Raw genomic sequence first — 25,282 nt, forward strand, 5'->3', positions numbered from 1 at the left:
CCCGCACCCCACACAGCCCTTCCCGAGCCCGGGGGAAAGCTCCATCCCTCGGCTTCACCCTGCCGGGCCGGTCCTCATCCTGCAGCTTCGCCCTGGGGCCTTTCATCTCAACCCCAGGTGCTCTTCCATGGAAGGGTTTTACTTACAAACCCCTCCACGAAGGCGGGATCGTACACATTTCGTGGCATGGCTCCCAGAGGTTTGGGAGGATCATCGCCATCATCGTCATCACCACCACCGCAGTCACGCTCCTCCCGCACCCCTCGCCCCGCAGCCGCTCGCCCCCGCCCCCCCGGGGCCGCCGCAGCTACCGGCCGGGAGCCGCCGGCCCCGCCTCTGCCCCCCGGCCTCTCCCGCACCGCCAGCCCGCTGTAAAACCGCCCTCCGCGCCGGGCAGGGGCTGCTGCTCTCCTCTCAGCCCATCCCGGCGGATCGCATCGGGCGCCGTTATCGTTAATTGTCATCCTTGTACTTGTGTTTGTTTTTGTTCCCCCCCCCTCCCCCCCCTCCCACCTCCCCCCGGGAAATTCAACGTGGTTCTGTTGGATTTCCTTTTTCGGAGGAGGGGAGAGGGGGAAGAAAATCCCAACTAACTCAACTTCTTTTTCTTCTTTTTTTTCCCCCCTCTTTGAAGAGAGGGGGGGGCGGGTGGGATGCGACGTGGACCCCGCTGTTGGTATCACGGCGTCCCGCTGACGGCTGCTGCGGCAGGGCAGGCTGGGGAGGAGAGAAGAAAGAGTTTCCGCGGCTGAAGCCTTCCCCCGGCGAGGAGCGGAGCCCTGCCCGCCGACGGCGGTGCGGGACAGGCTCACCTCTCCCCGCCTCCCCCCCCGCCGCCTCCGCCGCTTCCCAGCCGGGGCCGCCGCAGGATGGGGAGACGGCGGTGGCTGTGGCTGCAGCCCTGCCTGCTGTGGCTGGGCTGCCTGGCCCTGTGGGCTCAGGGAGCTGCCGGGCAACAAAAGCCGCCGCCGGTTCGCCCGGCGGGAGGAGCGAGCGGCATCTACCCCGCCGCCGCGTACCGGGAGGACGGGGCCCATCCCGCCGCCGCCGGCCGGGTCCGCAGGCGAGGAGGACAGCAGGAGCTGCTCCGCGGGTAGGGACGCGCCGCCATCGAGCCCCCCGCCTTCCGCATCCCCGGACCCCTTCCCCGCAGCCCCCCAGCCACCAGCACCCCCACACAACCCCCCCCTCCCTTCTGCCCCCCAGCACCCCCTACCCCCCCCGCCTGCCCCCCACCCCCAAACCCCATCCTGCGGTCTCCCTTCCTGCCTGCGGTACCTCTGACCTTCCGGCCCCTTTATGGGACGAGGGGAATCGTGTGGTTAATCGGACTTGGGTGTTTTGTCCTCGGCTGTGAAATACGGTCTTTTAATTAGTGCGATTCTATTAAAAGCAGACATGGTGTGGGGCTATGGTACAACTAGCAGATGTACCGTGTTGGGCTCTTCATTCAAGCGTATTGCAATATTAAGATACTTTGGCATTCCCTTTACTTGGGCTTCTGCTGAGAAACTATTCAAAATCTGCTTTTTTTTCTAATGTTTTGGGGAGTTCTGGGTGATTTGAATTAGTTTGTTAATCTGTATGGCCAGTCATCCCTTCTGTCTTGTGTCAGGCGGCAGCACGAAGCCAATTTTTACAGCAAGACTTCTAAGGCTGTATATGAGCGCAGAGCCAAACTCATCCCTTGCGTATCCTCAATAGTTCCACCAGGGATGAATGTGGCCTGCTGTTGCCTAGTCTGCCTCTCCTCTTTATACTAACCAGTGGAACGAGTACAAAATAAAATGGCTTGGAACTTCTTATAAGTGGAGGAAGATTTTGTTTCTTTGGGGAGGATTTTTTTGTAGACATCTTTGCTATATGCTTTTTTTTTTGTTTCATGCTCTGGTTTCTTCCCTTGTGTGCACATAAAACTTTGGATTCTATTTACAGTGATTTATATTTTCGTATATACATTTATTTGTTTGTGTGACAGGCCAAATGTGTGTGGCTCTAGATTCCATTCGTATTGTTGCCCTGGATGGAAAACTCTTCCTGGAGGAAATCAGTGCATTGTTCGTAAGTGTCTGACTTCAAGTTTCTACTGCCCTAGGGGTAATAATAAAAATAAATATTCTTCTGTAAGTTATGGCCCCATTCAGTATGAGAAAAGAGAATTCAGTTCTGTCTTTTGCCTTATTTTTAAAAAGAAGAAAAAGAAAAAAAGAACGATGGATTTACAGGTCCATGTTTCTTGTAATCGAAAGATTGGCCAATTACTGTATTTTATTTGGTGTGTTCATAAGGGGTATGTCTCCACTTTTTAAAAAGAAGGACATCACAATGAAGGAAAAGGGAAAAAACCTTCCATAAATCAAATAATCAACTACAGTAACAGGAAAAAACAGGCCAAAAAGTCTTGATATAAAGCACATCAGATCTGAAGTTTGGTGAAACTTCTGTGCTAGGCTTGGAATTGCAATCAAATGGAAAACTTTTTTACATCTGGGGTGCGTATTCTCTTGCCTGTCATTTTTAGTTGTGTTTTAATAGCTATAAAGCATGTAGACTTGGATTATATGGCTGGTCATAACAGGTACTCTGCTGACAGATGTGGCTGTCGACATGGCTTGGCAAAAAAAAAAAAAAAAAGAAGGGGTGGGGGAAATCTGCTCAGTACTCTGGTTAGGAAACATTGTCTACCTAGAAAGGAAATGGAGAATTAAGTTGAATTTTCTGTCTGTTAGATAAAAGCTGGTATTAAACACATGCTTCTTATAGTCCTTGAATTTTAATGTGAGTCTGTTCCCATTCGTCCTAGTCTGTCACCGTCTCTTTTGCTAGCAAGTATGTTCAACTTCAGAATTCAGGTCCAAGAACATTCTGCCCTTTACATAAGCAATGAAGGCCTTTGGAATACTCCGTCTAACAAACTGCAGACATCCAGGACTAAACTAGGGAAGGATGGGTAGTAAGCCAAGATCTGCTAGACTTAAAGATGACTTTTGGGCTGTTGCTTTATGATTCAGGACTATCAGCCTGCTCACATCTATTTGTTTTACATGAATGAATTTGTCTTGCTAGTATTTCTTGTCATTGTGCCATGTATCAACGATTTTCATGTAAGATTGACCTAGCATTTCCTAGAAAACGTTAACCATGTTATTCAGAGGAAGATGCTGGTATCAATGCCAATGTGGAATAAGAGGAACTCCTCAAAATGTTCAGTTCACATTTATAATCTCTTATGATATTGTCTTACTTAAATGTAAACCCGAGTTTTTAAAATAGATTTAGGCTGCCTAATGGATGAGGCTTTGAGCAACCTGGTCTAGTGGGAAGTGTCCCTGCCCATGGGATGAGGGTTGGAACTAGATGATATTTAAGGTCCCTTCCAACCCAAACCATTCTATGATTCTATAGTATGGTGTTGATAGGTTTTTCAAATTCATCTGGGCATCTAGCTCGAATGAAATCAGGGAGAGACAATGATTTTGGTGCTTTCAGAAATCCTTATAATGTACCCTTAAATTGTGACTCTTGGTGCCTCTTAAGGACCTCAGTCTCAGGTCTCTTCACATCCAGAATAATCTTTGACTTATTATTAATTTATGTGCACAAAGTACATCTTTTAGCTCCTGTTTCCTTACTGGAGCTTCGTTGCAGCTCTCTAACATGTTTGGTGGGTGAATGATTTTGCCAGACCATCTGTAAGATTGGCTGTGACACTTTTCTATTTGTACTTTTGGTGAAGGTTTAAGACCACAGATTTCTATGCGCACATTAAACATTTGTTGGGATGGTGGTCCCTCTAGCCAGAGCTGTTTAGCTAGAGAAAGTCTCCTGCACAGGATGATGGACAAGCTAGCAAACTTCTTATTGGAGATGCGTTAATTATAAACAGTGCAGATTGTAACTGGTGATTTTAAAGTATTATTTCGTGAAGAGAGATCTATGAGACAGTGGTAGGTCAACAGGAAACCATTCTGACTTAGAGTGTTTTCAGTTGATAACATGATGATGGTTGTTGGCAGTCTGTGACATCTTTATGATTAAAAGTGATCTTTTATCTAAAAAACAAAGGTCTGGTTGTGTTTACTTTTTCTTTAAATAAAATAAACTGTACTGATGAAAGCATATTTAGAAAATGCTTTCAGCTATATGGCTTTCAGTTGATAAAAAGTTATTCCCTTACAGATAATAAACTAACAAAATGGTCTAAATGTAGACCTTGCTTAATCAAGAGATTGAGCTATGTTGTATAAAGATGGACAGAACAGTGACATAAGGAAAACAGCCTGGTTCCCTGTGTTTGTCAAGTGCTCTAAATCTGAGACCTGTTTCTCACTTTTACGTCTGCTAATGGAAGAAGTGTTTCGTATCAGTCAGTGGTATGTCTCTAATTTCAACTGAATAACGAAATCCCACAAACTCCTTCAACTCTCATGCCTTCACATTTAGGGCATAGTTGTAGAGGATTTCATGATAAATGTAGATGATCTGCATTCCGTCTTTCTGCTGCCTGATGAGTGGTGTCAATGGACCACTAATGTGGCTTTGTCTATGCTCTCATAAAGAAAATGTGTCCTTTATAGGTGTATGTCAAGGAGGACGCGGGTTTACAAAATTTGGCCTGGTTTGGTCATGTTTGACATCACTACAGAGCTTCTAATTTGGTGGAGAAAGGGTAAAAGGGAGCATGTAAACTTCACAGGTATTATATTTCTATAATAGGGCAAGAAAACAGTTTGTTTCCATATGGGAGTTGTGTCTCATTTATGCATGTTTTCCTAAGTCAGAAGTGGAGCACAAACATTCCGGAAAAGGTCTTATCTCTGCTTTCTTTTTTTTTTTTTTTTTTTTTTTTGGTGTATATGGCCAGGCGGGTTTTTTTTCCCATTTCTTTTAATGTATATAGACAGGTTTTTTAGGTAGTCGGTATATTCTTAGCAGGTTATTTACTGGAGGTATTTGTTGCTTTTGTTGGCCTTCAGTGGAGATGTGCTTTCAGATTCTCTCAAAACCCCCAAGTTATTTACAAAGAAACTGTGATTCTTGTTTGGTTTTTTTGCTTTCCAAGTTGTCTCTTGCAAGATAAGTGGTTTTTGAGGTCTTCCTGTGCCATACTGCCTCTTAATATTTCAGGCTGTCTTTTGGTGCATTTGCTAATCCTGCTAGATGAATTCATTTGGATCTCCCGTAGAATCTGGATTTAGCCTTTAACATATTTCTGGTTCTGTTGTTCCCTTGTGCGATGAAGCTCCCTTGTCTGGTGAGCAAGAAGGGAAGGTGGGACTTTGATGCATCAGGGGACAGCAGCATGGCATGCACGTTACACACACAGGGTATGGTGCGGAAAGGCTTCCCTGAGATTTCATAAAGTCAGTTTCTAAATGACAATGTGGAAATATTTGAGTATAGAAAACTGTATTTAGGGAAACTACACAAAATCTGCAAAGCCCAGCGTGTGGACATTGACTTCCCACAAAACAGCTTTGTGTAAAGGATGGATAAGCTTAGAAAAGAGACCCTAAAATGCCTCTAAACCAGCGATTATAAGAGAGAAGCCATACCATAAATTGGCATTTATGATCTGTATTGTTTGTATTCGTTCAAATCTTGGATTCTTGGTAAAGTTTTCTACAGGTCTTGTGGTCTAAAATATATAATTTTAATAATTTTACATTACTTGTGTAATAGGGTGGTATTCCTAATTAGGGAAAGAGTTGATTATCTGGTTTCAGTGGTCAGACCAGTGTTTGAATATGCCATATTCAATTCTGTTTTTCTTTAAATTTGTCAGAGATACTGATTACACCAAAATTCAGTTTACTTTGTTTAACTTACAGTTAGTTTCATATGTGTATTAACTGTCCCAACGAACTGTGCATTCAAGTGGGTTTTTATTTATTTATTTATTTAAGACTAAGGTTACTGTTAATCACTGTCTCTTTAATTGTGTTTTTCCTCAGCGATTTGTAGAAATAGCTGTGGTGATGGATTTTGTTCCCGTCCTAACATGTGCACTTGTGCAAGTGGACAAATATCACCTACTTGTGGATCGAAATCTAGTAAGGACATACTATATTTATTTTCATTAGAGATTCCATTTTAAGTAATTCTCTTTGAGTATCAACTCAAAAATAGCTACTGTGTAAATTCTCTAAAAATAACTTGTCATTACTGCATACACGCATGTAACTTACATTTTGGTATATCTCTAGTTTTTGATAAAGTTTGATATACCATGTGTGCATGTTTACTCTGTGTGACAAATTGAAAAAAAAAACGTGTTTAAAGCAATAAGCAAGTTCAAATATAAATGTCTGTGATATTAACATTTTTGGGTCCATTTTCCTAAGAAATATAGATCATACAGGCTTTAAGATAGTTAAAAGCTCTACGTTGCTAAGTATAGTAATGGAAAACTCTAAAAATCAACTTTTCATGGTTGCATTTAAATTAATGGCTGTCTAATAGCTACAGCTTGGATGGCTTAGGTTAGAACAACACCTGAGTGTACGCTTAAATACATAGCATATATTGTACGAAACTCATGTCTGCTTTCAGACACGTCTTGTCTTTTGTCCACGTTTGCTTCCCAATGTGGTGTTTTTGCCTGACGCTGGTGTCTCTCTGCAGTACAACAGTGCAGCATCAGATGCATGAATGGGGGCACCTGCACGGATGACCGGTGCCAGTGCCAGAAGGGCTATGTGGGAACTTACTGCGGCCAGCGTAAGTAACTGCTCTGCTGCATCTAAAACTACGTCCACGTTAAGTCCCGCAGGTTGGCCTTCTTTCTTTAGGTAGGGTAGGAAGATAAAAAAGCTAATCTGCTGAAATACAATGAAGTGTCCGTGAGCAATGTAATGCTGTTTTGAGGTATAGTGTGTAGCTGAAAGTCAGTTCATGCATGAAGTGCATTTGTGTTGTCTACAAATTTGGGATTGAATTCAACAAATAGTTTTGGAAAATCCTTTGGGAGCAATGGCCATATACATCCCACTCTCCTTTTCTTACCAGATGATCACTAATTTTTCATTCTCTCTGGCAAAGTTTCTACATCTCCAAAGAACAGCCTAACTGCTAGGTTAAAGCATGTTTTTCTGTTTTCTGCTGGACTAAGGAAAACGATGAAATACAGTTCAAGCTTTTGGATACCTTTCTGGTTTGGCAGACAAGCTAGAAAGTCAATTATTTGCACAGCTCTACCTATCACAGTACAGTGTTTACAAGCTATACAAATCTAGCAAACAGTAAAAATCACTAAAGGCTGCAGGGATGAAGAAAGACTCATAGTGTATTCTGAGGCCAGCTGGCTACTAATTAGCTGAGAAATTAATTGCTGAAAGTAGTCTGAAGGAACTAGAGACAAACAAAAGGCAGCTAGGCTAAGAGTAGTTAGGCTGAGTAGTGTGGAAGAATATCCTTTTGTCTTAGTCGTTTTTGCAAGTGCTGGAGACTAGTCTTGTTCTTGCTTTAGTTCTACCTGGGTACAAATCTCTAAAATTTGGTAATAATTGTAGTCCTAAAATGTGACCCCAGTCACAGTCAGATTTACCTTTAAGGGTTGGTGCCCTCTTCCTGTTTATTTTAAAGTATTGGGTCAACCCTGAATGCTCTCAGACGGAGCATACCTCAGGTGAATAAATGAAAAATGGATTAAATTTTCAAGCAGTCACTCTAAAGCAATCCAGAAAAATCTGAACAAACTGTGGAGACTGGTCTCAGTGTATAGGATAGTTAAAATTTCAAGTAAGATTGAGTGCTTGTCTTCTAGAGACGGTGGGGAATAAATGTCTGAAAAATTTAAATATGTCTTTATTTCTTTTTAATAAAATGTAATTGTGTCACAAATATGCTGAAGTTAATTGTCACACCGAAGTATTATTGTTTGCTAATTCAGTAATGTAACACATGCAGACAGTATCTTCGTTTTATGCATGATATGTATTCTCAGGAAAAAGTAATTCTGTTTTCTAGTTCTTGATAAGAAGTAAGGCTTTATCACATTTCCACATAACAGTATATTATGCGTTCCCCAGAGTGATACAGGAAGCACGGGTACATTTTTTCCAGTTTGAAAGATTTACCTTTTCTAGGTTGCTGAGGTTCTTTGCACTGGATACTCAAATATATTGCAAATGTCACCTTCCAACTGGGGAGACCTGTGTAGGAAGGCAGCCTAGAGACTTCTAGATCTAAATCTCTTTGCTATTGTTCAGAGACACTTAAAAATGGTGGGGCTGTCCTTTAAGGTGAAATACTTCAATTTGGTATGTGTGCTAGTTCTGAACAAGGCTATAGATCCTGGAAACAATGACCCTGAAAACAGACAGAATTAGTTAGTTAAAGCTCTCTTTTAATGGTATTTTTCAACCTCGCTGAAGAACTGTCTTCCTTTCAAACTGAGAGGATTTCAGTTCTTTTGCAGGAGGCTTTGTTCTTCATTCATGCCATTGATAAATAGCATGAGTGGGTGCTCTGAAGTCCCACAACTGTAAAGTACCTTCTCCATGTGTGTATACTGTGGATTTATACTCCCCCCAAATCATATTATTTCTTGTTGGGATCTTGTAGAAAACACAGTTTTTAAAGGTACTTAAAGATGAGTTAAACCAGCGATTCTTTTCCCTTCCTCTGAGCATCACTTCTTCTGCCAGCACTATCAACTCTGAGAACTGGGTTATCTGTCTCTTGGACTCCCCAAGCCTCCTTTATTGAAATGTCTGTTGCTGTTGTGACTGAATAGCACAACTTAATATGCTCAAAAAACCTCAAAATAGTTGATTTTTTTTATCTGCTAACTTCAGTGGTGGATATAAGTTTTTACGATTAGTGACTAGAGCTGCACAACTGTTTAAAAATATCCATAAGTTAAACATCTGCTAAGAATATGTGCTGAATATGATTAATTAAACAGCTGCTTGCAATTAGTGTTAAACAGGTGCTAATGGAATTTGGGCTAATGGAATTTGACTTGAACAATCACTATTGCCGGTCGTGATGGTAGGAAGGAGATCAGTTTGATCTTCAAGTCCAGAAAGACTTAGAGCAGTTGAGAGGAGAAAAATGTTTTTTAATACTGCATGTGGTATTTTTTGAAATGTCATTACTATAACATTTAAAACTTTTTTTTTGGTTAATTAAAGCTGTCTGTGAAAATGGCTGCCAGAATGGAGGACGGTGTATTGGACCTAATCGCTGTGCATGTGTCTACGGATTTACTGGCCCTCAGTGTGAAAGAGGTAAAAGAAATAAATAAGGAAGGAAATTATGAGCATTTCTATCCAACAATACAGTATGTACATATTTTATGCTGTGTATTTTCTGGCTGAGCCAGTAGGCTTCCAGTAAACCATTTATTATTTATAATTTTAGAAAGTGCCTTCCTTTTTAGTCTGGTATCCACACTTCAGCTTGGCAAGTACAAAGCTGTCACAATTGGTAGGAATTTGAGCTAATTTAGGCTGTTTATTTCGTTCATATAATAGTTAAAACATGAACTCTCAGCTACATGAAATAACATTACAGCAAAAAATGATGATAGTGTTAGAATTGCGTAAATGTAACTAATTAAGAATTGTTTTTCTGTATAACACCTCTTTCATAAGAGGAACCTGGGAAGTTATTTGCTCTGGTTAGTTCTATCCTAAAGGAGAAGCCAGAGATAGAGTGAAAAACTAACCAGCTACCATAACACTGAGATCAGTTCTTAAACCCACTCTTACTCAAGAAAACAACTTAGACTTGGCTTAATTTGTAATTTTTTTCACGAACTGGGGACTCGGCTACAGTTTTATTGTAAAATTTCATGGAGAAATCCTTCAGCCTTCTTTTATGGGCTTAGAGATGCTGACAAAGTCAGTTTTAATGATGCTGAGCAAAACATTTTTAGGGTTACGCTATGTGATTAGCACACATAATTAATGCACTAAGTCCATATATAATGATTTAGAATAAACCTGCTTCCACTTTTTAGTAAATCAGAGCATTGTTTGTATTGTGAAACCAAGAGTGGAAGTACAGTAATGTTGAACAGGTCAACATTAGATGTAATTGTAGAACGTATTCTGTGTGCATCAAACTGACAAGTGTAACCCAAAAAACTGTCTATTTAGAATGGATTTTTAATGAGTGGATACAGTGAGGAATGCTTATCAAAACAATAATGTACATCCTTCAGTATGAAGTTTTAAGAATAATCAAAGGTGATGCTGAAGAGCTTAGCAGAAATATTCTTTGTCTTCAAGTTGTTGTGTTTGTGAATACATCTTATCAAATAGGGTACTAAAGAACTGAGCAGTCATAGTGTAAAATGTGGAGTACTAGTATGCATAGTTATCTTAGTCCTTTAAAACGTACAGAAGATTGTCAATACTAAAAATGGAGATGGGATCATTTGCATTAATAGAAAATAGGAAGTCACATTCTTAACTCACATTAGCAGTGGGCGAGACAGCCACTCAGGGTGGGTGTAGTAGAACTTCTTAGATCAATGAAATAATTTAAATCAGAAAGGACCTCCACAGGCCATCTAGTCCAAAACCTGCTCAAAGCAGGTCTAATCAGATCAGCCTGCTCAGGTCCATGTCCTGTCAGGTTTTGAATGCATTCAAGGATGGAGATTCCACAACATCTCTGGGCAACCTGCTCCAGCATTTGACCAATCTCCTGGTTTAAAAAAAAGAAAAAAAAATCCCTAATATCTAATTGCAATTTTGCGTGTTCCAACTTCTATTTGTTGCCTCTTGGTCTGTTTGCTGTGGGCCTCCAAGAAGAGTCTGGCTTCAATTTCTCTGTATCCTCTGAGCAGGTAGCAATTGTTACAGGCAGCAGTAAAGTCACCTTGAAACCTTCCCTTCTTAGGGCTGGGTGAACTCAGGCTCCTCAGCCTCTCCACACAGGGCAAGTTCTCCAGCTCCCTGACGAGTTTGGTGGCCCTCCCCTGGATGTCCTTCAGTATGTCCATTACTTTCTTGTACTGGGAGTCCAAAGCTAGATGCCGTACTCTGATGCAGTCTTAGAAGTGCCAAATGGAGGTGGAGGACCACTTTCCTGAACTGGATGCTAAGCTCATCCTGATCCAGCCCATGCAGCTGGCCTTCTCTGCTCCAGGGGCACGCTGCTGCTTCATATTGTCTGCTAGGACCCCATAATCCCTTTCTCAGAGCTGCTTCACAGACAGTTAGCCTCCAGCCTATGTTGTTCCATCAGGTTACTCCATCTCAGATCTGAGACTTCTTTTGCTTTTTCTTAACTGGATGAGATAACTGTCCACCCTTTTCTTCTAAGCTGTCCAGATCACACTGAGTAGCAGCCTTTCCCTCCAGCATATTGACTGGTGCCCCAAATTTGGTGTCACCTGCAACCTTGCTGAGAGTGCACTCCAGTACCATCACCCAGGTGGTTAATGAAGACATTAAACTGTTATTTGTCCCAGTACTCATCCCCGAGTGACTGCAGTACTTTCCTAGCCTCTGGCTGGACTTTGCTGATCACAACTCTTTGAGCCTGCAGTCCAGCCAATTTTCCACTCACTTTATCTGTTATTCACTTATTCAGCCTGTATCTCACCATCCAAAATCTCTCTGTGGGAGCCTGTCTCAACAGCCTTCCTCAAGTCAAGTGACATCCCTTACCCTCTCCTTGTCCTGGGCACCAGCGACCTCAGGGCTGACATTTGTCCTTGGTAAACTCATGCTGGCGGCTCCCAAACACCTTCTTGTCATTCATGTGTTTAGAAATGGCTTCTGAAGGGAATCCAGTGGGATTCTCTGTTTCAAATACAGCTCTGCAGTGCTCAAAGCTATATAGATACTTTGAAAATATCTTGCACTGTTTTTTTTACATTTGTTGACTGTGAAATGGAAATAATTTCCATGTAGATGAAGGAAATAACTAAACCAAACACTGAAAAAGCAGGAGTTTCTGTTTGCTATTCCAGGCTGTTTTGTATACCCACTAGATGTCACAAGCAACAGAGAAATGTAAAGGATGAATTTGTTTCTTTGTCTCTAATTGCTTGTCACTTTCATTCTTAAAACCAGATTTATGGACTTCGATTCATCACTGTTGGTTTAGGGTTTTGCTGTTACATGTTACATCCATCCCATTCTCTGTAGTTGCTTCTTACAAACCAAGCACAAGGACTCAAATATTTTATATTTTCCTTAGTTGGGAAATAGGAAGCATTATTTTATTAAAAACTCTGTTAATATTTACAGCCATTTTCAGAAATATATCTTTGTAGAATGTATACCTTCCTTCTAGGTAAAATAAGAGACTACCAAGTCTGTCAGTTTAGGATGGATTTTCAAGGGACTGGACAGTGTGAGGATGCTTTATAGTTTGAGCCTTAGTTCAGATGGAGCTTACATTTGTCCAAATTCAGCAGTCTAAGCTATGTATCTAAGATGGGTGGTATTTATAGATGAACTATAACATGATAGAATTTTAATATTGCAACTTCATTTCTTTTTCTTTTTTTTTTTTAATTGATTGCATTCAGGTACTACTTTTATTTATTGCCACACAATTGGTAAGCTTGTGTTTTGTCCCAGATAGAAGCAAATCTTAACCAGGAACAATTCTATTCTCTGACTAGATTCATGACTGTGGAATTGTGTTAATGAATATGACAGACTCCATCTGTGATGATGGCGCAGAGTTTTTAATAATGATGCTTATACTTGAAATAGGTTGACTTGTTTAAAAGATTCTAGTTTGTATGGGTATTGTAACTTAACTTTTGTTGTGATGAAACTGTTGAAATTTGCTTTCTTACAATTTGTTGCCAAACTTCAAGCTGCAGAATTCAAGCCACGTAAAGGAATTAAACACCAGTATTTTGGCATCTATATTTCTTGGCTGTCCTTGAAAGTCTTACCCTTTCAATTCTATCTATAGAATGCTACTGTTGTATGAGATTTAAGATACATTACGTGGTTATTTGGAAATTGAGTTGTTATAATTAACAGTTCACGTTTCCTTACTTGAAAGTGGAGGTAGAAAGCCAAATTTGCTTCTGTCACTGCCACAAAAATAGAACACATATGTAATACATATAATTGCATATATAATATTTATATCTAATATAATATCATATGCTTTTACAACAGTGGAAAGGGCTAAATAAAATTTCACCTACTCTCTTATCTTGGTGTTGCCTAGACTTTGTCATGTTCAAAAAAAGAAGTTATGAATTTATTGTACTATTATTTGGTTAAGGAAAGATGACTCCTGTAGTATATCTTGGTAATGACTGTTAAAAGTCTCAACTATAGTAACTGTAAATGTTGGGGGGTTTTATGCTGTACATGAGCTGGAGTACATGAAAAAAACTGTAAACGATACCTTAAATGCCTACTCTCTTCAATAGTAATTTGTAATTTACGCGTTTAACCTAAGAAGTTTATGCTTTCCAACAAAATGCAGAAGGCAATGATTTCTTCATCTGTTAGTTGCAATTGTTGCCTGTAATACTTCACAGTAAGAAATGCCTCTGTAGTTTAATTTTAAATGGAGTTTAGCAGCAGTTCATAACTCCCTAACTAAAATTTTATAGTTCAAGGTTATGTGAACTTCCGTTGCAGATCATATCAGAGTCATAAGAGATTCTGTTTTGTTATTTCTTTTACATCGCTGTGTTTTAAATGCATACTTTTTATTGTTCTGTAAATTAAGTTCTTTTAAATTAGGTATTTTCTTCCTAATATAGAACACATGTAGCTTTCCTTCAGATTGGCCTCCCAGCCTCAGTTATATGATAAAACGTGACTGCTTGTTCAGCTATCTGGGCTCCGAGCAGACTAATTTCCGGGCTGGAGACAGGAGGCTGAGCAGTAACTAATGACTGGCATGATTACAGTATTTAACTTGAGACTTGCTGCTGGGTTAACAAGAAAGCAGAACCTGTTTGGGAGCTCGTGCTTTACATTCTGGTATATACAGTGACCTTTTATATTTCCTATCAAAGTCTGTTCTTTTGGTCAGCTTCTTGCCTTTGATTTGTAAACACACAAGATTTGAGCATTTGATTTTGGCTGTTTTGTCGTGGGTTTTTTTAGGAAAAAAAAAGATGTTGAAAGTTTGCTGTTGAATTTTTCCCAGTGAAAAATAATTGAAAAAAAAAAACCCCACAAACAGATTGATTAAGAGATCTCATCCTCAGTTATACACATAAGAGCAGTTTTTTCTAGCATGACCAGTTCCTCTGGTTTCTCAAGACTGTCTGAACAAATGATATTTGTATTACTGCACATGGCCTGTGTATTTTTTCAATTGATGATCTGTAGAGGTAGGAAGCAGTGGAAAAGCAATGATGTTTCTTCCTTCTTTATCATGGGTTAAAGGGAGGAAGAAGTAGTGAGAAAGGAGAATCCTGTCACTGGTCTAAGTTTGCCTTCATCGCTTGTAGAAGGAGGAAGAACAATGCTCGCTTACTCTGTACATAAATGGCTTATAATGAGAAGCAAGAGAGTTTGGACTGAGTGAAAATGCATGGCTTGGGAAGAATATCCTTTTGAAGAAGAGAGGGGATTTCAGATAAAGCTATCAAGCTTGGCCATGTGAGAAAAGAGGAAAAATGAAGAAATAGAATAGTCGCATATAGCGTGAGAACTTCTGGAAGGGGAACTTTTGGGTTGTTCTCAAGAAGATTGTTGCACCTGGTATTGCAGGTACATGTGCCTGGACACTTTCTTTGATTATCTGAATTTTGGAATTCCTGCCTATCAAAGGAGTTGAGAGCTTGTACCTCATGACAGATACAGTAAATCACTGATCGGGGCAACTGCCTCCCTACAGGCTCTTACTGGGCTGATAGGTAAGACTCTGCATAGATGCAGCCAGGTAGTCAGTAGAAACCCTCCTAGGTGCAAGGCAGCAGTTGTTATGCCGGTTCTGCAATGCCTACAAGAACTTGGCGCATGCAATTGCAGAGTCCCAGGAAGGACATCAACAGGGTAAGGGAAGAGTCCCTGGGGCTGGAGAACAGGATGTTGCAGAGGACAGTGGAAAAGGTTTGAGTCAGAGGATGTAACTGAAATAGAAGTTCATTTTGTGGAGTAGGAGACCGTACATTGAACATGATACTTGAGATCAGTTACCTTCATCTGACCCTCCCCGACAGGAAAATAATCAGTGATGATCCTACGTCTAAGGACAATAGAAGAAAAGGAGGAAAAAAGTAAAAGGTTTTCTTCAAGCTGGGAAGAGGACAAAGAAGCTAATCAACAGCACAGAGAAAGTATTCTCAGTGAAAGTGTTAGTAGCATATAGTAACTGAGGCAAAAGACGAAAGAACAAAGAAAACAACTGAAGTGGAGCTGCATTGAAGAAACTGATTGACATGTAAGAGTTACAAAGATATTTTGGGATAATACATATGAATAAAATTAAGCTTATATAGCAAACTGACACAGTTTTGTTTAGGGCTCTCTCTATATATTCTCAAATATATTTTTATTATAAAGAAAACATAAAATTCATATTTGGTCTGTAGTGCTGCTGAAGATGCTTGTGTGCGCTTAAGTGACAGTGATTAGGTGTAAATGAAGGAAGAAGGGAATGCAGTTCTTTAAGAAACTACTCTTTCCTCTGTCAGGTATTCGAAAGTTCTTTTAACTTTACACAACTTTTCCGTATCTGTTGGTGGTAGCGGTAGCACAAGAAGAAGTGAAATCTTTTGGGGATGTATTCAGATCTTGTGTATTTGGTCTTACCCCTGGCAGAACTTCTTGCCATGCAGGCTACAGCAGGTTATATTCAAGAGGTTTCCTGCCTGCCAGCCATGGTGTACTGCTGCACGAGTGGTTGTAAAAGGACCTGTCCTTTTTCTTAAGTTGCGTGGTTTATTTTATCTGCCCCCCTCTGATTGTAAATTTTGTTCAGGTGCTTAACAGCAAAAATGCTCTTTTGATCAGTGAGCTCTTCTCTTTTTCTAGGAGTCGTGGGAACGTAACTTTTTAATTTTGCTGGGTTTTGCTTTATAGTGGCTACTATTAGCCTGAGCTGAAATAGAGGTTCTTTATGTGGGAGAGGACGCGTGTGTGTGTATGTGTAAGTGGGTCCCGGGTCTGAAGAGCTAACCAGACAAAGGAGGTATTATTACTCTCCTCCCAGCCCCCAAGACAGGCTGGGGCATGTGAGGGTGTTACTTGTTGAAGGCTGAGCAGGGAAGCTTCAGCAGACTTAGCAATCAACCAAATATCCTGAGTTTCAGTCTGAGGTTTTAACTAGGGGGGTCATCCTGCCTGTTTATTTAAGATGGTGTAAGACAGTTGAATTTTGCATGTTCTAGGAGTGAGTATAAATTAAAATGCAGGGCATTTTAGGAGAAGGCAGGAAGAGAAGAAAGCAGTAAGATTAAAGGAAAAATAATTACTAACTGCCGCTCTCAAATATCAGCCAGCATTATTCTTTTCTTCTTGCCACAGTGCCATTTCTTTTTCTTTTTTTTTACACTACACAGTAAGTGGAATATTTACCTGCTAAATACCAGTTTAATTAATTTTCAGTCTGCTCTTTGCCATTGGCAAGTGAAGCATATGGTCTTGAGATATTTTCTGCAAGTTCGTAAAGGAGTCATTCAAGGCTTGTTGATGAAGACAAAAAACATTAGTTCACTGTAGCATACTCTAACTAGTGGTCCAGTTCACAGGGGGTGTTCATCACCACTGGGGTTAACGCAAGAGTTACATCATCAACTTTATTTTAATTAAATTAATTTAATTTTAATCAATTAAATTTAATCAATGTCACTGAAAATAAGTTATCGGTAGTTTAAAGCCCTACAAAATGTGAATCTTCCTAAAATTTTCAGTTTTCCCCATGCCTTCCTACTTAGTTTTTAACAGAAAATTTAGAAAATAAACTGTTTCTGTCATCTTTTTCCACACACAGTGGAAGCAAAAGGCCACAGTGGTGGTATTATTTTTAAAAAAGCTTCAGTTTAAAATGAAAAAGCACACCTCTAATTTCTCTTGGAGATAGTAAGAGATAACAATTGCACATACCTGGAGCAATGAGAGGTAAAATTTTATCTGACAGTTAAGTACCTGAGTCAGGAAAATAGATCAGATTATCTCTGTTAGAAGAACCTGCTAATTATTTTCATTGTTTTTTGAGCCCAGAGGTGTCATCAGGTGTTTATGATACATACAATTAAGTGCAGTCCCTGTTCAGAGAACTCCTTTTCCTCCTACAGGTTCAGACCTGTAGATATTTGCATACAGCAGTCTTTGATAGATTACAGTAGTTCTGAAGTTCAGAGAGCTGCTTTCATGCTCTTAGATATCAATAGCTACTAGGATTACAGGACTCTGGCAATACTTTACCTGCTTTTGCCATCCATCATTGTCTCCAATAACAAGGTTTTCAGACTTCCCTTCCCTTGCCTTTCACAAGCTGACAAATAATTATCTAAAGCATTAAAAACCCCACGAGATGTCTACAGAGCGTATGTTTGTTTGTTGTTAGCAGGTATCTGAAAATTTCTCTCTTCTAGCTGAGCAAAAGGTTTAACATTTAGCAATTTAAAAAAACACATGCATAATGCTGAACATGGCAGCAATGATTAAGAAAGTAGTGTAATCCCAGTCCAGTATCTTTCTCTTGCTTCCCTCTTTTCCTTTCTTTGGGTTCTTCAGAATGTGGTGATTAGTATTGCCGACCTCTTGTCCACTTTTGCTGTGGTTGCATTATCAGAGTTAGTCTGTTAGACAAGTATCTAGCAATGGGTCCAGCAAACAAAGTCACTTTGTACTAGAGTGTTAATAATATATAGCACGTATTTGTAAGTTACTTGCATAATTCTCATAGTGCGTGTAGTACATGTTGTCTCTGAACGTAGAAGACCCAAGCTGGTTGTGCTATTTTAGACATAAATGATCATGGTAGCAGACTCAGAGAGAGTCTGAACCTACGGTTCAGAGATGCAATGGCAGCACAATCATTCAGCTAAAAGGGATTAATCAACTGAAGAAGGACAATTTCTGGTCTGGAGCATTCCTGTGGCCCGTTATTACATATGAGAAGAGGGAAGGATGCTTAAACTGAATATGGGCCTTCACAGGAAGCCAGCAGTAGTGGGGAACCATTCCTTTCAAAAAGCTGTGGTGTGACTGGAGAATTGGTTCCTTCCTTTCCTTTTGTGGAGAAAACAAACCTTGCAGGAAGCAGATAATTACGGGCATCTTTAGTTCTGAGTGACTTCTGAATAGCACAATTTATCAGAAGTAGCCGCTGCCCACTTCCCAATTCCAAAAGTCCTGGGTATAGAACAGTTACAAGTTCCTCCAGAGCTGGAACTGGGGAGGAAAAAAAAAAGAAAAAAATAGAAAAAAAACCAAATTTGAGTATCACTATGTTTCTATCCACAAAACGTAAGCACCAGCAAAAGAAAAAGTTAAAAGTCCTTCGATGAAGCAGCCTTGTTACTTTTTACTGTAGCTGGTTTTGAAGCACTTGAAATCTTTAATACTTTTCAGGTAGTTCAGGCATAGGACAGGTAAGTATTAAAGTGTTCTAGATGTGGGGTTATTGCACTTCGTGTTAGAAATAAAAGCAGAAGTTTTATGCCTTTAACCTAGGTCTGCCAATGGAAGGTAAAAATACAGATTTGAATAACCTCTTCCAAGGACTTCAGAATTTTCACCACAGTAAAATGGAGCTCTCCTGCAACTCAGTCAGAGGGAAAGCTTCTTTGCTTCAATTCAGGGTTTAAAAGGCAAGCATGGTAGCTACATTGCGCCAAACTGTGACATGAAAGAACGAACTAGCAGAGTTGCTATACTCTATACTAATGGCAAATAGAAACATTTTCTTCATATACATATTTTTAAAATCTATATCTAAAAAAGTTTTTTCTATTACCTACAGGAGTAACAAGTCCAGGAGAGCATAAAGTATTTGGTTTTCATGTGTCAGGTAGGACGTAGATTGGATTATGTTCTGCATCTAGAGATTGTTCACTAAAAAGTAAAACAAGGGTTTGGTAGTATAGAGCAATGGACCAAAATCATGAGTGGGGAATGTGTTGCAGAGGAGAGGGAAGATGATGTCTTTGGAAAATTCTCTCTAGTCTTTTATCTCTTTCCTTCCTCAGTGAAAATTTTACTCTGTCCGATACAATAGAATTTGACTTTTTTTTTTTTTTTAATTACTTCATCATCGGCCATGATGGCTTCGTTAGAGTTTCAGAAGAAAAAATGATTTCTTCAGAAAAATAACAAAAATTATTAATTTGATTAATTAATTTGTAATATACCCAGGAAAAAAAAAAAAAAAACAAAACAACAAGCTAGAGATATTTGCAGAATATCTAGTTAAGTTAGAGATCACAATAAAATTGAGACACTTGTCAATGGGGGTTGTCTTTAACACAAAAAAGTGCAAAGCTCCCTGAAATATTTGAGTGAATAGGAGCACTTTTGTCAAATTCAGCAAGTGCTAATGTTTTGTATTGCTTATGTAGGCACTGTATGCAAATTTTAATATTGGAAAAAAACAGAAATACCTTAAATTAAAGAACCCAGTTCTGAAGTACTGTAAAAATGAAGAAAAAAATTAAAGTCTGCTTTTGTGTAGAATGTATTAGGACAGATTAGACAAGTAGATTTACTGATAAATTTACAAATATTGTGTTAGGGGAGGCTTGGGACATCCTCTGGGGAATTCAGGAACCTTGAAAGCTGTTTATTTCTGTAATGTTTACAGATGTATGAAATTATGTTTAATTTCTGTATTGCTTATAATTACTTGTGTAAAACTTGAAAAACCTTTAAAAATTCTGCCCATAAAGAGATCCTGCTGAGGGGTTATTTGAAACACTTTTCATGTTGTATAGAGGTTTATATTATCCAAGAACATTTGATGAATGAAAAGAAGCTCTTGAAAATGCCAGGAGAGGAAGTCACAGCATACAGCAGAGCTATCATACAAAATCAGAACAAAGGGTCAGTCTAGGCTAGGATCCCTTTGCTGCCAGTAGCCAGTTTAACAGGAAAAGTGGCATTTCCCTGAGTATTTTCCCAGGGTCAGGTAATTTTGTGTCTGAGGATTTTTCTGAGCAAGTGACATTGTAATAGTTGTAACACTTTGTCGTTCATTTTTCTGTGGTGCTTGTGACCAGCTTTGTTTGTCCGTTTCCTCACTCCTGAGAGCACTTAAGAATATGTGAATCAGTGTGTATCCCAGCATTCCTCCCAGTGTGAAAATGGGCCACCTACTCCCCATTTCCTCTTTCTTGTTTCTTACCCATGTAAGGAACTTCCCTCGTGTTCTGTGCCTTGTTTTCTCAAAGAGAGACTGTATCTACTTCCACCTAATAGGAGTATTGATTCATTAAGGAACTCCACTAGGTATATAAGGTTTGATTTTCTTCCACAAAAGCCACATTGATTCTTCCATAATGCTATACTTAACAGTATTCCTACATCAGTTACAACCTAGCTGTTGAAAAAAGTAGGCTTGTGGCATACTTCTTGACTGAATGGTTTTTAAATTCAGATTGGTGTGGGGATGGGTTTAGAAATGGAAACTACAGGAATTCTGCAATTTATTGCCTTTTTTTTTTTTTTAATGTGAAGATACATGAATTTCTGTAAACTTAGTAATAAAGTCATGCTCTGGGTCTCTGGGTTTTATGCCTTCCTTTTACCCTCTGACTTAATCTACTTCATTGGCTTGTGTTAATTGTCTGGTTTTTAAACTGTGGTCACAGATTCTTTATATAGAAACAAATAATCTTCTTGGTAATGTTCCACTTCCTCCAGTTCTCTATATAACGTTTTTTGTTATTATTATCAAGTATTGAAAAGAAGTGTTTAAATAGAAAGCTTTACAGCACTAAAATACACGAACAAGATTTTCACTGTTTTCCAATCTAAGTTTTATGAAGACTTTCAAGTCTTGATTGGGTGAATCAAAAAGTAGTTTTGTCTCCCACCCTTGGTCATTGACCTTGCATGCTGACAGCATCCACAGTTGTTGCAAATATGGGAACTGGACAGAGGCTACCAGTCCAAAGATACAGTGCCTCGGACTGAGGCCTCATCAGGGACATTTGGTTAAAGCAAACCAAATCAGCTCCTGTGGTGGGTTGACCCTGACTGGCACGTAAAACCCCACCAGCCACTTGCTCACTCAGGGAAGGGGCAGAGCAACTGAAAGGCAAAAGCTGAAAACCCGTGGGTCAAGGTAAAGAGAGTTTGATAGGTGAAGCACAGTGGTCTACACAAGCAAAGCAAAATAAGGAATTTATTGACTACTTCCCATTGGCAGGCAGCTGTTAAGCCATTTTTTGGAAAGCAGAGTCTCAGCATGCCTAACAGTTACTTGGAAAGACAAACTCCATAACCACAAACCTGCCACCTTCCTCCTCCTTCCCCCCAGCTTTTGTTGCTGAGCCTGAAGTCACATGGTGTGAAATATCCCTCTGGTCAGCCTGGGTCCACTCCCAACCTCGTGACTAATCCTGGCCTCCTGGCTGGGGAGAGTAGAGGGAGAAAAGGATAAAGAAAGAAAACCTTGACACTCTGCAAGCACTGCTCAGCCATAGCCAAAACACAGGTGTGTTCCCGACACTGTTGTAGTCACAAATCCAAAACATTGCATTTCTACCAGCTGCTGTGAAGAAAATTAACTCCATCCCAGGCAGACCCAGTACACCTCCGAAAAAGTTTCTCAGACCGTATAGATTTATAGTGGACTTTTTATTTACAAAAATAAAGGAATGGATAGGAATTTTCCAGAATTCATCTTTAATTGAAATTCACTTTAGTTTTTGAAATTCAGATTAATCAAATTAAAGATTTAATTATTGGTGCAGCAAATTGAAAATAAACCATAATGCCATCACTATAGGGTGGATCTCACTGAAATTCTGTATGATCGTTTTGTATGATTCTCCTGTGTTAACATTGATGTCCTGGATTGTTTGTCCTTTATTCATCGTTTTAGCTTGTGTCATTGCTACAAGTCAAATATTGTTGGGTGCATAATTTGTCATAGATTTATATGCAAAATGAATCATTGAAGTGTGAGTTGTGTGTATAAGCTTTGTTATTCCAGTTGTTACCACATGCAGTGAGAAAAACTACTGTTCTGACAATAGTGAAATAGTGGCATTTTACATATTTTTACAAGTTCTAAGGTGATGTTGGTCCTGTTCTCTTTCCTCTAACTTCCAGAGACCCCAAAACTCCTTCTGGGTTTTGCCATACCCAGGATATTTTCATAATAAGATGCCAAAACGATCTGGTGAACATTTATTGTAGATTGCTCAACTTACATAATAAAATAGTTGACTGTTCTGTGACTTGTCTAGTATGGTGCCAACACATTTTATCTATGGCTTTAGATATTGATGAGTAACTGTCCTGAAGCATCATAAGCCTTGTTGTTCTTTTGGCATACCAAAATGATGTGATGCTCCTTCCCTTGAGTGAATGCTTGTCATCCGTAATGCCAGCGTGGCCTTGTATCAATGTAGGAAATGTATGAATAATTCAGTAGAGTTGTTTCTCTAGAGTAGAAACAAACTAATCTTTTCTTCAGAGAAAAAAACCATTTTGATTCATGTTGTTCTTAGACACTCATGGGGACTGCTGTGCATGGCTTGTGTATGTTTGCAAATGACTCCTGCTGTTTAAAGACTGTAATCTTTTAGCCTGGAAAGTTGCAGTCCTCTTTCTTTTCCCTGTTCAAAAATGTTTGAGTCATCCAACCCATAAAACAGGAATTACACCATATAACCAGTTGCATAGCACAATGAGAAATAATCAGTGTGTATATATATACTAAGATTAAAATTCTTTGAAAGGATTTAGTTCATAATTCATATAGTCATAGAAATCATTATCATAATTTGAAAAACAGTCAAAGAAGAATTAACTATATCATGTTTGTTGTTTGGGAAGGAGCAAGAACATGGCCAAAACAAAAAATGTTGCACAAAGCATGCAACTGACAAATATTTTAACAACTTATGAAAAGGAATGTTTGACAAGAAGGAGATTTGCCATGAGTCCTTTGGGAGGATGCTATTTTTTTCTCTTTTAGAAGTTGCGTGCTCAGACTGGTTGGCTCTGCAATTCCTCCCAAAGAGCCAGTGAAAGTTATGGTGGTCTGGATTTTCTGGTCGTTCTAAATGAAAGGAAGGGAGGGTGCTATCTGCTCAAGTTTCTTAGTTAAGGACTTGAAATTTTGTAACTGATAGATTGACATAGATAACAAATATTAATTTTCCATACAATGGAAAGGGAAGCGCTAGCAGAAATTTATAGCTTAATTTATTAGTATAACTAAGTTGATAACAGTAAAATGTGATTTAATTGTAACTGGTATTTAGATTAGGTGTTGTTGGATCAGTATTAAATATGTTTCTAGTATAGTTACGACTTTTCATGGTCTAGTAAAGGTAGAAGAAAATGATGATGTTTTCAGGCAAATATCCCTTTAGGAACACTGGTTTGTAAAAGCCTGTTGCTGACCTTGCTTTAGATGACTCTATAAAGAGAAGATTCTTCATTGTTTAATTGCTAGCTAAATTAGCCAACTAATAGCCAGTGATATGCAAAGTGTTCAAAGCATGAAAAGCCCAAAAGAACAGCAAAGGAAAAGTCAATGGAAATAACAAATAAAGCGGGAGTTGAAATATTCCTTATGAAGCAATTAACTGTGGAAATGAGTGAAAGGAAAACAGTCAGGAATGAAACTGAATAGAATAAAAGCAGCATGGGTAAATGGTAAAATCTGCATCTGACAGGGTTTGACAAAAAGCATTTTGATGAGTCCCATGGAAAATGAAGACACGAGTGCTTCAGGTCAGTTCATAGCCAAGTTTCAGCGCGTTGTCGGTTCACAGCGGTGGAGCTGTACACACTGTAACACTATCAGCACATCTGAAAAAGCTGTTGTGAGTTACTGGCTGGAAGTCTTCACATGCTGCTAAATGCGCTGAGGTGTTAAAAGCCATGCAACAAGGATATTGGATAAATTTCAGAAAAAGCAGGAGGGATATCACTAAGATCAGTTCTTACTGATTTTAAACATAAAGTGAAAAAAAAGAAGAGGTAATAATAATCCTTCTAAAGGAAATATTACTAGAAGAGTAGTGGCGTAGGTCTGCCTGCTCTTCTTGGAGTCTTCAGCTGCTCTGTGTGCCCCGTTACGGACACTCACCTCAGCATACGGCTTTGAGCTACTGTGACAATCTTGCAATTTTTTTAGTGTCTTGGTGTGGTTTGCTATTGTGGTATGAAATTTATTTTTCAAAAAATTAAGTACTATTCACTACTGATGTGGCAGGTTATTGGGCAAATCCTATTGTGGAGATTTTGACATCTTCATGTTTAAGAAAACATTTCCTGAGAATTGTATTTTACCTGTGCAGTTTAACACGCAATGCAACCTTTTCCCGTATGTGTGCAGCTTTGTATTTTATGTGAGCTTTGAGCTGATTTTCAAGTAGGGTATGGCATATATTATTTGTCCTAAACAAATGGACGATGACAAAAGATTCCCTCATTCCAGTCAGTGGCTTAATAAACATGGTCATCTATTCTTAACAAGGGCTGAGGAGGGATAGAAAATTTTGCAGTCTGATGACCGTGTATGGTCCCTTCTCTGCTTGACTTTTTCCTCTTGGGAGGCAGGTGTGTAATACCATTTTAATGTGAGTTCAGCATTACAGTAGCTAACGTTGTCTACCAAGAAAAGCTATTTTACATCTGTCTCGCATTATACTGATTCTTAGCCTGCAAGAATCCAGTAAGATTAAGTGTCCTGATTTTTCAAAGGTGATGAACAACATTTCTCTTACTGACTTTATTAGAAGCTCCAGGTGCTTCTTGGAAATCAGGCTCTAATATAACTAACAGGCTCACAGAGTACCTTCAATTCATTGTGCTTTCAATAAGTGTAACTCATCAAGGAAAGATACATTTATAGCTGATGTCCAGACTTTCTCTTCACACCTTAAAACTGTCAGATTAAACTTTTCCTCATGGAGGAATCTTCCTGTTGTCTTCCTCTGTAGCCATGAATCTCTGGCTTCAGAGAAACAATTCCCTGCCCAATTCTCCCTGCTGTCATGGTATCCAGCCCTGTAGCCTGCTTTTTCTTTTCTGCTCTGCTCTTCCTCCCTAATTATCCTCTCATGTTGGGGTGAGACACAGTAGGCTGCTTCTGTTATCCTCCCTGTACTTCACATGCAGGAGTGTATTTCTGGAGTGGGTGTATCATTCCTCAGTCCCTGACTCTGCGTTACTCTGAATCTGCAGTTTTCTTGTTA

At 39.4% G+C, this 25,282-nt stretch overlaps 1 protein-coding gene across 2 annotated transcripts in view; it reads left to right on the forward strand.

The window, feature by feature from the left end:
* The first annotated feature begins 869 nt into the window (after window positions 1-869).
* The window catches only part of FBN2 (fibrillin 2), a 174,896-nt gene continuing 150,483 nt past the window's right edge, over window positions 870-25,282 (forward strand). For both annotated transcript variants that reach the window (XM_063319662.1, XM_063319663.1), the window contains exons 1-5: window positions 870-1,093; window positions 1,979-2,061; window positions 5,955-6,053; window positions 6,625-6,720; window positions 9,138-9,233. In XM_063319662.1, coding sequence (XP_063175732.1) covers window positions 870-1,093; window positions 1,979-2,061; window positions 5,955-6,053; window positions 6,625-6,720; window positions 9,138-9,233 — 598 coding nt within the window. The remainder of the gene's footprint in view (window positions 1,094-1,978; window positions 2,062-5,954; window positions 6,054-6,624; window positions 6,721-9,137; window positions 9,234-25,282) is intronic.

This window comes from Chroicocephalus ridibundus, chromosome Z (assembly GCF_963924245.1).
Source record: "Chroicocephalus ridibundus chromosome Z, bChrRid1.1, whole genome shotgun sequence".
Classification (NCBI taxonomy): domain Eukaryota; kingdom Metazoa; phylum Chordata; class Aves; order Charadriiformes; family Laridae; genus Chroicocephalus; species Chroicocephalus ridibundus.